We start from the raw sequence: 17,035 nt of genomic DNA, 5'->3' as shown, positions 1-17,035 counted from the left end.
GCTGGGGATATAGCTCAGTTGGTAGAGTACTTGCCTTGAATGCACAAGGCCCTGGGTTTGCTCCCCAGCACCAAAAAGAGAGAGAGAGAATATGACTGGGCACAATCCCAGGATAGTTCACTAAAGATAATTTTTTGTTGTTGTTGTTAATTTTGAGACAGGATCTAGCTATATTGCCCATATTACCCAAGCTGGCCTTGAACTCAAGATTCTTTTGCCCTTAACCTATCAAGTAACTGGGACTCTTGGCATATTCTCTGAGTCAGTCTAGCATAAACCTAATTTTAAATACCTTAAGTACATAACTAAAGCACTCTAAAAAACTGTTCTTACAGGTGTAACAAAACATGCTAAGTGTATATTTAATGTGTGTGTGTGTATATATATATATAACATTTTAAATAATTCACACAAACCAAGAGAGTTGTGAAGATATATATATTGCTATAATTTGTTTATTCAGAGTAAGCTTTTAACAAGCTATAAAATTAACACTGTAAATTCTTCCAATAGTACTCACATGTAAGTTACTAAATTCTGGAAAAAAATAATAAACCATGGGTCTTTTCGGTTGTTTCCTTGCTCAGTCAATGAACTAGTAACTATTCATTCTATAGTGAAAAACCTGGAAATCATATAAAACTCTTCCTTCACATTAATCCATTCACTAAGTACTTATCAATTCTACCTGCAGTCTTTTTCAGATCTAGCCTTTCTTTTCATTCCCCCCAAAACACCAACTGCCCCAATTGATATTTCCCAAATAACACAACAATCTCTAGCTGGTTTCCCTATCCTCCAGCTGTACACTCTTTCCAACAATGAAAAAATGCTAGTTTCAGAAATGAGAATTTCAGATCACCTTGGTAGAAATCAGATAAAACAATTCAAAAAAGCTAGAATGAAAATTTTGGTTTGGGGTTTTAAGATGGTGTCTCTTGCTATGTTACCCAGGCTGGCCCTGAACACACACGCATGCAATCCTCCTGTCTCAGCCTCCCAAGTAGCTGGGATTACCAATGTACGTACCCTACAGCACATAGCTCAAGATGGAAATTTTTTAAAGAGAAAAGTAATGATAACTTTTTCCTAAGATATCTAGGGAAAGATAAGAGAAAAACTGATTTTAACACTGTACTCAGGATTCCTATACAAATAAGCTTAAATAAGTTAACAACATATGCTTTGGCATACAATTAAGACATAGTGCCCAAGAAAGGAGTTAAGAGATTCACTAAAGGGCTGGGGTTGTAGCTCAGTGGTAGAGCGCTTGTCAAGCATGTGTGAGGCGCTGGGTTCGATTCTCAGCACCACATATAAATAACTGAATAAATGAAGGTCCATCAACAAGTTAAAAAATATTTTTTAAAAAAAGAGATTCACTAAAGATTTTCCATCTCAAACTTCTAAGGCACTTTATTATAAAACTTACAATGGGGCAGGGCGCAATGGCACATGCCTCCCAGCACCTCAGGAGGCTGAGGCAGGAGGATCACAAGTTCAAAGCCAGCCTCAACAACTTTAGTGAGGCAACTTAGCAACTCAGCAAGACCCTTCTCCAAATAAAATATTAAAAAAGGCTGGGGATGTGGCTCAGTGGTTAAGCACCCCTGAGTTCAATCCTGAATACCAAAAAAAATTAATTAAAAAAAAATACTTACAATGGGAGGACCCAAGACACACCTGAGTCATTTTTCAAAAAATTAAATGGGTGAGAAAACAAGAAGTAGAAGATTTCTGTAATGGATCTTTACAAACAATACCCAAAAGTAATTGGAAGGTTACATCTTAAAAATACCAGGCAAGCAAGGGACAAAAAAAGAAACTAAACATACATCAAAATATCCATTACAGTGGGCACAGCAGTACATGCCCGTGACCCAGAGACTTTGGAAGTTAAGGCAGGAGGACTACAAGTTCAAGGTTCAGTCTTAGCAACTTAGAGAAACCCTGAGCAATTTAGCAAGACTTTGTCCCCCAAAAAAATAATAAAAATAATTTTGAAAGGCAGGGGGGCTGGAGTTGTAGACCATGGTAAATGCCCTTGGGTCTAATCCTCAATATCGAACAACAACAACAACAAAAGAACCCATTATTTCTAATTTGAAAACATTTCAATTAGCACTCAAGCATATTCTGTATATTGAGTTGCTTAGGGCCTTCCTAAATTACTGAGAATGGCTTTTGAACTCACGATCCTCCTGCCTCTGGAGCTGCAGGAATTATAAGCTCAGGCCACCACTTTAGGCCCAGGAATGCTTTTCCAATATCTAACCACTGAAATTTTCATAATCACCACAGTGATGTTATGACTTTCCCTGGGCAAAGATGAGTTCTTGTTCCTTTATATTCACATGACTCCTTGATATTCCTCTACCCAGTAGTTCTAATTCTGTAGTATTAATTGCTTAACTAGATTCATGCAAACAAGACTATGCGCACATGATACAAATATATGCTGGGCAGACAGAAATACTTTAGACTCAAGGACACAAGGAGAACCAAGATGGTAGCATGCACCTTTAGTCCCAGCTATTTGGGAGGCTATTAAAAGGATAGAAAACAATACACCATTCAAAGAAGTAAGCAAAATACAGCTGGAGTAGCTACACTAATACTAGAAAAAAATAGAGCTCAGGACAAAATATCAAGAAAAATATCTGGACAAAAAAATAGGTGAGAACAGACATTCCTAGCTTCACACTAAAATCACTGATGCCAGCTCTTTAAATGATTATTGACAAGGGTTAAAAACCACTGAGCTAGAAGAAAAATAAAAATCATTTCTTCAGTTAGGATAAACAGAAGTCATAACAGTAGGGGAAACAACCTAGAGACTTGGGGTATTGCCATACAAAAACATTTTATATCTACAGGAGATAGTCTTATTTCAAAAAAAATTCAAGAAGAAAATTATTTCCAAATTTGAATACTACAGTTAACCTAAGCAATGATAAAGAACAGGTAAAGATTTGTGTCCAAGGCATTTCACTGAACCTATGAACGTGTATTTCTTTAGTTTCAATTTCACTCAAATATTATCCCTTTTAAAAAATATTTTTTAGTTGTAGATGGATACAATCTTTTATTTTATTTATTTACTTTTATGTGGTGCTGAGGATCGAATCCAGTGCCTCACACATGTGAGACAAGAATTCTACCACTAAACTACAACCCCAGCCCAAGTATTATGCCTTTTAAAAAACAGTAATAATACTAAAAAGTTGGAAATTTTAACCAAAAAAAAAAAAGTAAATGAATGGGAAAGCACACTAAAATAAGGCTCAGAAGCCTAGGGCAGGAGATGTAGCTCAGTGGTTTAATCCCCAGCATCACAGATAAAATAAAAAAACAGAAGATGGGAATAGAAAAGATAATTAAAGATGAAAAGGAAGATCCAAAATATGGGAAAGAAGCAAAGAAAAAAATGTGAGATACAGTTACCAAGATATAGTTATCAGAGGCTGGGGCTGCTCTCAGTGGTAGAGTACTTGCTTAGCATGCATGAGGCACTGGGTTCGATCCTCAGCACAACATAAAAATAAACAAAATAAAGGCATTCTGTCCATCTACAACTACAAAAAAAAAAAAATTTTAAGGTATAGGTTATCAGGGGATGTAACTCAGTGGTAGAGTGCTTGCCTAGCGTGCATAAAGCCCTGAGTTCAATTCCTAGTACCACCAAAAAGAAAAAAGAAAAGAAAAAGATATAGTTATCATGGTGAACCAAACCAGGGAAGAACAGAAGAGGATACAGTCTATGCGATGAAACGAAAGCTATGAAGAGTGGTGCAGTGGGCTCAGGAGCCACTCGGGAGGTTATATCAGACAGTAAGATCACAATTTGAGGCCAACCCCAGCAACTTAGCAAGACCCCTATCTCAAAATGAAAAATAAAAAGGGCTAGGGGTGTAGTAATCATAGAGTGCTGGTTTTCAAACCCCAGACCCCACCCCACCCCACCCCAAAAAGGCTATGAAGACCAAAAAAAAAAAAAAAAATACTGCAAGGCAAGGACAAATAGATGATCATAGTCAACATTTATTAGACAAAAGACTCTTAAAATTAGGAACGTTATAGACTATCTGAATTCAAATGACAGGCCAAATTAGTGCCACTATAAGACAGTTCTTTTTTTGTTTCTAATAAAGAAGAGCTTGGCAAAACAATAATGGGAATATAAATTAAGGACTATGAATTAAGCTCCATTGTGTTTTTGATAAATCAGTTATTCAACGTGTTAAAATCTTGCTACACCCCAACTCCAAATACTAAAAGTAAATTATATTGGAACAACCCATTCTAATTTTTTTTCCTAGGGGGTTTTTTTGTTTAATGTTTTTAGTTGTTGGTAGACCTGTATTTATATATTTTATTTATTCATATGTGGTGCTGAGCACCGAACCCAGTGTCACACACACCAGGCAAGTGTGCTACCACAGAGCCACATCCCCAGCCCCCTAAGAGGCTTTTTTGAAAGCAGCAATTATATTTATTTGCAGAGCCAAATGTGAAGTTGCTAAGGACAAAAGGAATAGAGAAAGTATCCAAATAAATTCCCTCCCATATCTAACATACCAATGCCAAAGCCTCATAACCAATACTCCATTTTCCTTGTAAAACACTATGATGATCAAGGCATTTGATCCTGTATACCAGTAGGTTATTGTCTAGTATGTTCTCTTCCAACCCTCTGTCCTCTAAGTAACTTGAGGAAGTCTTTCAAGTTCCACCTTCAAGAAATAGATCCTCTCCTGTGCAAATGAACAGCTTTACCACACATCCAACCTGATCCTCACCAAGACCTGGGAACCATGTGTCCAAATCAGATCTTAAATCAGCCTACTTAGATGAGACTTTGAGGCCAGCAAAACAGCAATGCTAGAACAACTCTTCTTTTACTGCTAATTATTATGTCTCTTGGCCCCTATTCCAGTATTGCCTTATGACAATTATTCAGAGGAACCCATGGTTACCCTTGAAGGAAAGAAATTTGTCCAATTTAATACCACCCTGAAGAGAAAAGCTTTTAGATTCACCTAAGCAAAATAAAGTAATAATAAAAGAGTTATGTGTAAAATTATACAAATATTAAGGAAAATGCTCTACTGATAGCTTCATTCATAGGACACTTTAAGGATTTAGTTGGTATTATACTAACTCTAAATGTGTTCTCCAACACAGAAATAATCATCTAATATATTTCTTCTTCAAATATTAGAATAGGTATTGGCAAAAAAAAAAAAAACGGAAATAGTAACAATAATAGAAAAGTGAGATTGAATATAAAAGGGGATTAAAAAACAGACTCGATAAGACTTGATAACAACATAAAAGTATGTCTGAGGTTAGTGTCTTATTATAGTTTTGATCTGGAATGTCCCTCAAAGTCTGATGTATCCAGAAGTGTGGTTTTTAGGCAATGGTTGAATTGCTAAAGTGCTCTGACCTCCTCAGATGATGGAATGAACTACTGGGAGGTAGGACCTAGTTGGAAGAAGAAGGCCACAACAGGTGGGCCCTTTCCTCTTTTTCCTCCAACCTTCTCTCTCCCACTCTCTGTCTCTGCTCCCCAGCTGCCATGAGCTGAACAGCCTTCCTCTGCCTACCCTTTCACCATGATGTTTCAAACTAAGAGACAGCTAACCAAGGACTTGATTCTCTGAAACCATGAGAAAATAAGTGTTTCCTCCTCTAAATTGTTTGTTTGTTTGTTGATTGTAGCAATACAAAGCTGATTAACATTGAAAATAGGTACCAGGGGTGGGGTCATTGCTGTGACTATATCTAACCATGCGGAAAAGTTGGGAAATGCAAGAGAAGACTCAGAATGTTGTAAGCAGAATTTAATGGGCAATTCTAGTGGGAGTTCAGAAAACCAGAAAGTCAATAGAAGAAGAATGGATAAAGTCTGAGATATCTCAGGGACTTCCTTGTGCCTACTCTGTGAGACTAGATAAGGGCTAAAAATAATTACCATCTATGTGCTCAATAAGAGTTACAAAGAACTTTCTCATGCAATATTTAACATAATTGTTTAAATGACCTCATAAATTAGGCACTACTTATTAGGAAAACTAAGTTATAAAAACACTGTAGTTTAAGGGATATGTGGGTGTTAATAGGATAGCCAGGGTGCTGTGTGCATCAGGGGCCAGATGTCAGTCAGGATGTTTGAGCAGAGGCATGGGCTGGAGAGGCATGTATGGGGCTGTGATCCTCCGTGATAGCTGTATCATGGGTGTCCTGGCCACACTTCGAAAATGGTGATAGAAGGACAAAAAAATGAATAAATCCAAAACATTGGGTCCAAAGTCCCTTTGAGCAGAATAGGACAGAACAGTGAGGGTGAAAGAAAAAATCAGAGTGGGAACTAGGACAGAAGGACCTTAAGAAGAGATTTCAAGGGGCAGCATCTGGGTTCCCAGCCTAGGGCAGACCAAGGTGCTTAAAGTTTCCTGCATTTCTGTGTTTTATCTCCAGAGAGATTTGTTCCAATCTTAGCCTTTCAAACCCTTTCATGGGTTTGAAAGCATGAACAGCATCACAAATTGGATATTATTCTTATATCCACATGTTAGAGGAACACAGAGATTCAGCAAACACCTCACAATACTGAAAACCAACATGTTATAGTTTGGGTAAGAGGTGTCCCCCTAAAGCTCCTGTGTTAATATAGGAGGTGAAATGTTTGGACTGTAAGAGCTATAACTTAATCCATGAATCCTAGTTTGAAAGGACTGAGAGGGTGATAACTGAAGGCAGGTGGGGCATGGCTGGAAAAGGTTGGTCCACGGGGGCATGTCTTGGAGGTTTGTTCTTCACTGCAGCCCTTTCCCCTCTCTCTTTCTCTGCCTCCTGAACAACCATGAACAAAGCAGTGCTTCTCCACCATGCCCTCTGCCATGATGTTCTGCCTCACCTTGGGCCCAGAGCAGTGGACTCAGCTCACCATGGACTAAACCTTTGAAACCATCGCCAAAATAAACTTTTCATCCTCTAAATTGTTCTTGTCAGACATTTTGGTCACAAAGATGAAAGAGTGACCAACACAGAAATTGGTGCCAAGAAAGAAGTGGGATCACTGTTGTGACTAACCTATCTTGTAGCTCAGAAGTTTACACGGAAATGTTTTGAAAAAAGTTTGAGATGTGAAGATGTAAGCTGGAGAAGCCTTAAAATTTTTGTGAACAGAGCTAATGGGCAATTCTCGTGGGAACTCAGAAGACCAAAATGCTGATAGTAATATGGACTATATCTCAAGATTTCAGAGGGAAATTAGGACTCCAAAGGAACTGGACCAGGGGATGTTTAAAGAACCTGTCTACACTTTGCCCATGTTCTGAAATTCCATGGGGCTAAATTTAAAAGTGATGGACTAGAGCTGGGGTTGTGGCTCAGTGGTGGAGCACTTGCCTAACACATGTGAGGCACTCGGTTTAATCCTCAGCACCACATAAAAATAAATAAATCAAATAAATAAATTGTGCCCATCTACAAATTTAAAAAAAAGTTTAAAAAATAAAATAAAATAAAAGTCATGGACCAGGCACAGTGGCAAACGCCGTAATCCCAGCAGCTCAGGAGGATCATGAATTCAAAGCTAGCCTCAGCAAAAGTGAGACCCTGTCTCTAAATACAATACAAAAAAAATAGGCTGGGGATGTGGCTTAGTGGTCAAGTGCCCCTGATTTCAATCTCCAGTACCCATCCACCCTCCAAAAAAGTGATGGACTAATTAATCTGAGGAGGAAATTTGAAGGCAGGGCAGAGGCAACACTATTGCTGGTAACTTTTAGCCAGATTTACTATGAAAATCAGGAGAAAAAGCCGGGGAGAAAGTTTTTTAAAACTTGAAGTTTGTCCAGAAAAAGAATGTGTAAAAAGAAGCCCATATCTTGCCACCATGTCCTCCAAATGCTGAACATCAGATATAGAGCTACAAGACTTGGTTGCCCTGTTGGGTTTCAGTACTGTTTTGGTCCATATCTCCCATATCTCCATTCCCGAATTCTTTCCCTCTGGAATGGGAAAGAATTACCACAGTTTACTGGATGCATGCAACTTCCTTCTGATTTTTATAGGATCTCACAGCTAAGAATCACGTTGAGTCTCAGAAAACACTCAGACTAGGGTCTTTGAAGTGATGCTCAAAAAGTGATGCTCTTGGAAATGGACTAAATGCATTTTGCATTATGACACAGTCATGAACATTTGGAGTTGAGTGGCAAAATGTCATGGTTTTCATCCGGATGTCCTCCTAAGTCTCAGATCTGTGTACAGATCTAACCTGATCCATGGATAGCTGAATATACTATTGTTGGAGGAAATAACTTATTGGAGATGTACTGTGGAAGGATTTATCTTCTCCTCAGCCCCTCCCTTTCTCTGCTTTCTACTGCCATAAGCTAAATACACATCCTCTGCTGCCTTTCCACCATAATATTTCTGCCTTGAAGTCAACTGACCAGGGACTAAATTCTCAGAAACCATGTGCCAAAATAAATCTTTCCTTCTCTAAATTGTTCTTGTCAGGAATTTTGATCATAGCAACACAAAGCTAACTAACACATGTCTAGGACAGTTCCTTACTTTTCTAATTGAGGGGACTTGGATAGATAACAGTAACATTCATTGTAAGGGAAATTCAGAATTAAAAGTAAATAAATAAAAGCAACAACTCAATTTTCCTTGCAAAAGCTCCTTTGGAAAAATTTTTAAAATAATATTTCAATGAATAACAAAGAAATACATGATTAATATAGAAAATAATTTTTTAAAAAAAGAAAGAAAAAACAAAGGGGGTAAAAAATTATAATTAAGATACACATGTTAAAATACAGGATAAAAGACTTAGAACTTAATAAAAAGACTAAAACTTCACTATGAATATTTTGTTGAATTTTTATTTACAAGACACATTTCCATTATACTATATACTTAAATTTGCTATTCAAATTTGTGCACATATACACAAGGCTAAAGCCTGCTCTGTCTGCTAGGAAGCACCTGACAAGTTCTCCCCATATGCTTTTCTTAACTTCCATGTGGTACAGTTTCCACTTAATGTATTCTCATACCCAATGTTCTTACATTGAAAAGGTCACCCTGATTTGGGGCATATATCTGCCCAGACTTTAACCTGTTAAGACAGATCTACAACTCACCCCATCCATACTCCCTACCTACTTTAGAAATGTTTACCTTTTATTTAACATAACAGGCTGAGAATGTAGTTCTGTGGTAGAGCACTTAACTAGCATGGGCAAGGCCCTGGATTTCATTCCCAGCACTACCACTAAAATAAATTTAAAAATTTAAAAATAAGTATAATGGCACAAATTATAGAAAACAATGCCATCAGCAATTTTTTTTGGGGGGTGGTCATACTAGAAACTGAACCCAGGGGCGCTTTACCACTGAGCTTTACCACTTTTTATTTTCAGAAAGGGTCTTGCTAAGTTGCTGTCCTTGAACTTGTGATTCTCCTGCCTCAGCCTCACAAATCGTAAAATTGTAGGCATGCACCACAGCACCTGGTTTAGGATTCTTTACATAATTTATTTTGGGAGAAACCAAATATGCATAGCAATTTTTTATAAGAGCTTTACAGTTATACATAGTAGCTGAGTTCATCCCAACAAACTCATACATGCATAGAAATTGATTTCAGTTCATCATCCTCCCTTTTCCCTCTCCTCTACTATATTCATAGTGAAGTTTTAGTCTTTTTATTAAGTTCTAAGCCTTTTAACCTGTATTTTAACATGTGTATATTAATTATTTTCCCAAAACCAGGATTATAGTTTTTTTACCCCCATTGGTTTTTCTATCTTTTTAAAATGAATATTTTTTTCTTTTTAAATGAACATTAAAACTTATTTAATTTTGAGCAAAAAAGAAAAATAGACTATTTGTTAAATGATTATTAGGAAATAAGCTAAGATCAAACTTTGCCATCTGTAATGCATAAAAGGAGACACAAACACACAATGAAGAACTGATTTCTTAATTCAACTGGTAATCACACATCCTTAAACTCAGGATAAAAACAAACAGTTTTTGTAAAGTAGGCATTTGCTTAAAAAAAAATCATTCTTAGGACTGAAATAATTAAATAATTACATGTTAATGTTTGAACAGTCTGAACTGTTTGTCAGTTTTCCTTATTATTTAGGTTTAATTACCAAGTGACTTAAAAATCCAAAGATTTATGTTTTCGAATTTCAGTGCCTACCTCCTCTCTCCCACATTGGTATGAACATCAGGTAGCTAGCAGGCACTTCAATTATGGCATGCACAAGGGAAGGAACTTAAAATGGGTAAAAAGCAACCCTTCCAAATGGCTAAAGGGGGTGCAACTTTGGAGCTAGAGATCAGGAAATGGAAGTACAGGGAGAAAAAAGAAGAGAAAGGATAGAGTGCCTGCTGTTTATTCTAGTTTATTCAATTTGACTGAAGGCCATTCTCAAAGTACAAGAATGAGAAAAATGATTAAAGTTTATCTAACATAAACCTAACTTAGATATGATAAATACTAAGCCAAACAAATTACAAATTAAAGCCTGCTAAAGTACAGATTATAAAGTGCACGTTATACTTGGTCTACACACTTTTTAAAATCTTATTGCTTTACTGCCTTCACTGTTAAACTGCAAGCTCCATAAGGGCAAGAATCTTATCTATGTTACTTATTAATGGATTCCAAGAGTGAAAACATAGTAGGATCTCAATTACTATTTGTTCAAATAAATAAATTTCTTAGTGGGGCTGGTGGCACATGTTTGTAATCCCAACTACTCAGGAGACTGAGTCAGCAGGAACACAAGTTTCAGGCCGACCTGGGCAACTTCGCAAGAATCTGTCTCAAAATAAAAATAAAATGGGTTGGGGATGTAATGCAGTGGAAGAGCACTTGCCTAGCATGTCCGAGGTCCTGGATTCAACTTCCAGTACCAAAGACTGAAAGAGAGAGAGAAAAAAAAAAAAGCTTCTTTTTGTCAGGTACATTAATGCACACCTACAATGCTGGCCAGCTATTTGGGAGGCCAAGACAGAAGGATCACACGTTTTGAGGCCTGCGTGGGTAATTTAGGAAGACCCTGCCTCAATTTTTTTTATTTTGTTTTAAAATTTTAAAATTTTGTATTAAAAATAAACATGTTTGAAATTTTTATTTTGTGAATTTTTTTTTTTTTTAATTTAAATAGCACAGAGCTGGGGCTGTAGCTCAGTGGCAAGAGCGCTTGTCTAGCAAGTGTGAGGCACTGGGTTGGCTCCTATAGCACCACACACAAATAAAATAAATGCATTCTGTCCATCTACAACTACAAAAAAAAATTTTTTAATTTAAATACCATGATAAATGTTATTTTTTAATTTAAAAATTTTATATTAAATTTTTAATGTATAAATACTAACATATGAAAATTTAAAAACTAATGAATCAGCTTATTTAACAATATATAAATAATTTGGCCAAACATGGTATAAACTATTAACTACTATACATGTTATCCATAAATACTTAATATGTTATCCATATATACGTTGACAGACTTACTAGATATATATCACTTTGCAGTTGATATCCCTAGGACTATCTTTAAAGAAAAAACATATTTTTCTCTTAAAAAATAATATCCTCTCCAGGAAAGAAAAGATACTTAGGAGCCTTGGGTGCCAGGAATATCACAAAGTCAATGTCCATTTTTATTTTTATCCATATCCCACAATCATCTGTCTCCAGTTAAGAAGAAGCAGGAAACTTCCTACCAAGTATAGAATTAGGAAGACTTATAAAATAGAATGCAGGGAAAGGAGGATAAATCACCTCCTTAGATCACATTCATTTGTAATACCCTTTTCCCATTCTAATGCCAACTACAAATCTAAATTTTTTTACTGACAATTTAGCACATAAGTATAGTTTTCAAATAATAGTTCAAATTAACCATCAACTATCCCTGCATCTAGGTTTTCTTCAATGCAAAATAAAAGCAAAAAAAAAAACCATAATACAACAGTCCTTTCTTTCTAGTTTCAAAATTCAATGATAGTCCCTAAGGCACAGATTTCCAAACTTTCTAAGTTCATGGCACCCTCAAGATCTCAGTAATTTCACCCAGCAACTATAATAGTCCAAGAAAACAATAACAATTCCATTTATTAAGTAGCTGGTAGTCATTTTAAAAAGTAATCTACCTCAAGTGAAAAAATTCATGTTTTTACTTCATTACAAAATAACCACAATTACTTATGGAACATTTATTAATATTATACATCACATACTTTCTCAAACCTTGGAATCAAAGTAGACACGACAGTCCTGTTTTCAGTTCCATGCTGATTTTAGTGATTTGGGAAAAGGGCCATTTTTTTTTTTTTATATTTTAGTTGTAGATATGGTGCTGAGGATCAAACCAGTGCTTCATGCATGTGAGGCAAGCGCTCTACCACTGAGCTACAATCCCAGCCCTGGGAAAAGGGCATTCTAAGCCTAAAACACATCATATTAAAAAAGAGCTGGGGTTGTAGCTCAGTGGTGCAACACTTGCCTAACGAGTAAGGCACTGAGTTCGATTCTCAGCATTGTACTCAAATAAGATCCATCAATAACAAAAAATATTTTTAAAAAAAGTATGAACAAACTTTTAGGAGAAAGATCACAACATGCTTAAACAAGGACATATCAGAGAACTACAGTTTCCTCCACAGGATGTCATGATATACCAAAAATTTTTATAAACTTAAAATGGCACTGTTAGCACAAAATCATGGAGCCTGGTGCAAACTTCACAGCACTAGAACTGCCTTTTTTGTGTGTGGTGATTGAACCTAGGGCCTTGTGCATGCAAGGCAAGCACTCTACCATCTGAGCTATAACCCCAGCCCTAGAACTGTCTTTTTAAAATAACTATATAGAGAGCTAAACTCATTTAACAAAGACTTTTCACCATGAGCATAATAACACAATACTGTACTTATGCTCACAACATACTAAAAATTTAACATTTTGCTGGGCATGATAATGCTGCCTGTAATCCCAGCAGCTCAGGAAGCTGAGGCAGAAGGAACGCAAGTTCAAAGCCAGCTTCAGCAACTTAATAAGGCCCTAAGCAACTTAGCAAAATCCTGTCTCAAATAAAACACAAAAAAGGTTGGGGATGTGGCTCAGTGGGTAAGAGCCCCTGGGTTCAATCCCTCCTGCCAAAAAATAAATAAAAATAAAAATATAACTCTTTAATTTCAAATGCACTCCTATGTCTTATATTTGTAAAACATCTTGCAAAGGGTGGTACTGGGTTGTAAACTCAAGAGCATTCTGCCTCTGAAGTATATCCCAAGTCCTTTTATAAAATTTTGGAACAAGGGGCTGGGACTGTAGCTCAGTGGCAGAGTGCTTGCCTAGCATGTGTGAGGCACTTAGTTCAATCCTTAGTACCACATAAAAATAAATAAAATAAAGACATGCTGTCTATCTACAACCACTATATACATATATATATATATATAATTTTTTTTTTGAGATAAAATCTCACTAAGTTGCCCAGGCTAGAGTCAAAACAGAGATCTTCTTGCCTCGGCCCCCTAAATCACTGGGATTACAGGAATGCACCATACCACAACCAGCTAAAAAATCATCTTTACTGCCAGGTAGGGTGGTACATGCCTGTAATCCCAGAGATTCAAGAGGCTAAGCCAGGAGAATCCCAAGTTCGAGGTCAGCCTTAGCAACTTAGCAAGGCCCTAAGCAACTTAACCAGAGCCTATCTCAAAATAAAAAGGGCTTGCTGGCATGGTGGTGCACAACTGTAACCCCAGCGGCTAGGGAGACTGAGGCAGGAGGATCTCGAGTTCAAAGCCAACCTCAGCAACAGCAAGGCGCAAAGCAACTCACTGAGACTCTATCTTTAAATAAAATACAAAAAAGGGCTGGGATGTGGCTTAGTGGTCAGGTGACCCTGAGTTCAACCAAAAAAAAAAAAACCATAAGCACCTCTGGGTTCAAACCACAGTACTGAAAAAAAAAAATAATATCATCTTTATTAAAATTTATAATACAAAAATATTATTAAGTGCCTAATTTATTAAAGGATTTTTGAAACATTATTTCATTGGCTCCTCAGCTACTATCTCCACTTACTGAAGATACTGAAGTCCATATAAATTATTTATCCTACAACCTATGTCACAATGCTCAACACTAAAAATTTATGTGTTTTTCTAGTATACTAAAAACACCTTCCCAAAAAGACTTAGTTCAAGTCTTGTTTGCTGAATCAGTATAATCAACTATTTCATGTTACCTGATTATCAAAGTTCTGAAAATCTTTTCTCTGCACACTAATGGCATTTCACCTGCAGAGACTTTTCATTGCCAAGTGTCTTGAACTATATAACATTAATTAATAATTACTCTTAGATCATCTTATGACAGGATCTATTATTATGAGTCCCCTAAGCAACTATACCAATGGTAATGCAGTGGTTGAGCTAAACAACTCCTCCTGGTACAGATTATTTCCCATTTTTACTTATCTGGTGGCTCAATATTCAATATTAAAATAAACTGAACAATATTCATATACATAAAATGCCATCCCCAAAAGCCTATGCCTGCCTCTTAATTTGGTCAGGTAAATACTCAAAACAATTTACCAGCAATTCTTTCCCTAAATTTCCAAATTTTTCTCTCTGACACACATTACAATCATTTCTCATAATATCCTAAAAGCAACTTACTAAGGCATCCTACTTCACAATAACTATTTTCTTTTAAAAAAAAAGTGTAAATACAATTTTATAATGAAATCACTACATTGGGAGCTAAATTTCTAAAGAAATTCTGCAGAAAGTCTTTGCATACAGTAATTAATCACTCCTATTTTACACTATCTTTTTAATTAGCCTTTTATAAGCCAGTTTATTAAGAGTAGAGGAGATGCACACAACTAAGAAGAGATATTGACCCATACTATAACTGTCTGTATTAATGTGAGTCACTGATGACCATAACATCATACAGGTAATATTTTGAAGAACTTCCCACTTGGGCTCTTCCTAGCAATGAAAATATAATAACAAAACCTAATTCATTTCCACAGATAATTGAGGAGCGAATCTGCTTTCTTGGAAAGTAATCAGTTATTTGCTTTATACAATACCCAGTACCCAGTCCACTTTGGCCACCTAATACAAACCAAAAAGAAAAATATATATATATTTGGAAAGCGTTTCTCCTCCAGTCAAGGGCTGTTTCCAGATAAAGAAAAAACTCAGAGCACATCAAACAAGGCTTTTCTGAGGAGGGAAAATGTGCAGGAAAAAGGAAAAACACGGATCAGGAACAAATAGGAGTAAAGTGTTAGCGCTCAGTGTGAGGACTGTAGGCAGCAGGCACAGCGCTGAGATGCTCCAGCAAAAGAACCAGCAGCAGCAGCAGGAAGTTTCAATGGGGCCGGGCAGAGCATGCGCTCTGCACCCGCGCGGTGGCCTTATGTGGAAGGAGCAGCACTTGCGAACACCAATAATAGACCAGCGGCACCGGAGAGAGAAACATGAGCAACAAGCACCTTCTTCAACTGTTTCCCCCGCCGTCAGAGCCCCTCCTCCAGCCTACAGACTAACCAACCCACCCCACCCTGGAAATGGGAGGGCTACTTCTTCTTTCCCTAAAGCCCTGCTGCCGAGATTAAGGGGGAAGGGACTGGAAAAGTGAGGAGATGCTTTTCTATTATTTTGGGGGAGGTAGGTAGAGGAAGGAGGAAAACTATGGAGGAGAAATTAACCCTCTCCGCTCCAAATTGGAGAAGCTGAAACGACTTCATTCCCTCCTACGGGAGAATGGAAGAGAACATCCTCCACTGCGGGAGGAGCAGACCTCCCTACACGGAGGAAGGAGTTGGGGGGTTAAACTAGACCTCCAGGGGAAGAGAAGGGGGATAAGCCGACTCTCTCGGGGGAGTTCCCACCAGAGGGAGGGAGAGTCGAGTGTTCGCCAGCCCCCACCAACTCAGGTGGAGGGAGATAAGGGGGCGCCCCGAGAAGATGGGCCCAGTCTCCCCAGAGACGGTCAGGAGAATTGGTGGGAGGAGGGGAGAAGGAGAAAAGCGCAAAGCTGGCCGGAACCTGCGCTCCCCTTCCCCCGCCACCTAGAGGGAGAAGGGGTGGGGAACCGGCCCCGCCGCAGGGGAGCAGTCCCAGGGGCGGCAGACCAGCACAATGACCCCTCCCCGCCCCCAGCCCACACCTAGCCCGCGACGCCCCCACCTCTGCTCCCCGCCGGGCACAGTGGCCCCAGGAGGCCTCCGCCCCGCCTCCCCACCGCCCAGGACCCCCGGGGCTACGCGGAGAAGACGGACTGAGCGGAGCTGCGCCCCAAGAAGAGGACTGGGGCGCCGAGGCCCAGAATGTCTACGAAGAGCGGAGAGAAGGAGCGCGCCAGGGCCGCTTCCCGCCGGGCGTTCGGGCCCCAGGCTTACCTTCTCCGTTGCCGACGTCCGGCGGCGGCGCCTGCAACACCCGCTCCAGCTCGGGGAACGGCAACTCCGGCAGGTCTAGCAGCGGCCCATAGCGCTCCAAGAAAGAGCAGACTACGGCGAAGTTGGGGCACGAACCCGGGCAACCCGGAGGAGCCATCGCCGCCGCCGCTGCCGCCGCCGTCGCCATTTTGAACTGGAGGATGGAGGAGGAGGCGGCGATGGGGGGGCGGGGGAGTTGGGGTGCCGAGGAATGGCAGGGCAGCCTTACGGACGACAGGAGGCGCTCTCGAGTGGACTCCCCTGCAGATCTGAGCGTCTCAGGGACGGCGCCGCGATCCCACAATACAACGGCGGCCCAGAGCAGTCGAGAACCAAATCAGACAGGGGGACAGAGAGGCGCTCCGTGCCTTTCACTTTCCGCCCTCTTTCCGCCCCGATCCCTCCCTCTACTTCTCCCCACCCACTTGGGGTTTGCCACAGCCTCGTGTGACAGGGGGAATGAAAACAAGGGAAACGGGGAGGGGAGGCGGGCGCAAGTTGGAGGGGCGGGA

At 39.0% G+C, this 17,035-nt stretch overlaps 1 protein-coding gene across 1 annotated transcript in view; it reads right to left on the bottom strand.

The window, feature by feature from the left end:
- The window catches only part of Rsf1 (remodeling and spacing factor 1), a 168,785-nt gene extending 152,114 nt beyond the window's left edge, over window positions 1-16,671 (bottom strand). The window contains exon 1 of the mRNA XM_076846594.1: window positions 16,485-16,671. Within this exon, the coding sequence (XP_076702709.1) occupies window positions 16,485-16,671 (187 nt within the window). The remainder of the gene's footprint in view (window positions 1-16,484) is intronic.
- Window positions 16,672-17,035: the final 364 nt, after the last annotated feature.

The sequence above is a fragment of the Callospermophilus lateralis genome, chromosome 2 (genome assembly GCF_048772815.1).
Source record: "Callospermophilus lateralis isolate mCalLat2 chromosome 2, mCalLat2.hap1, whole genome shotgun sequence".
NCBI lineage: Eukaryota > Metazoa > Chordata > Mammalia > Rodentia > Sciuridae > Callospermophilus > Callospermophilus lateralis.
Note: the sequence above shows the minus strand (reverse complement) of the source record. Positions and strands in the feature narration are given on the sequence as shown.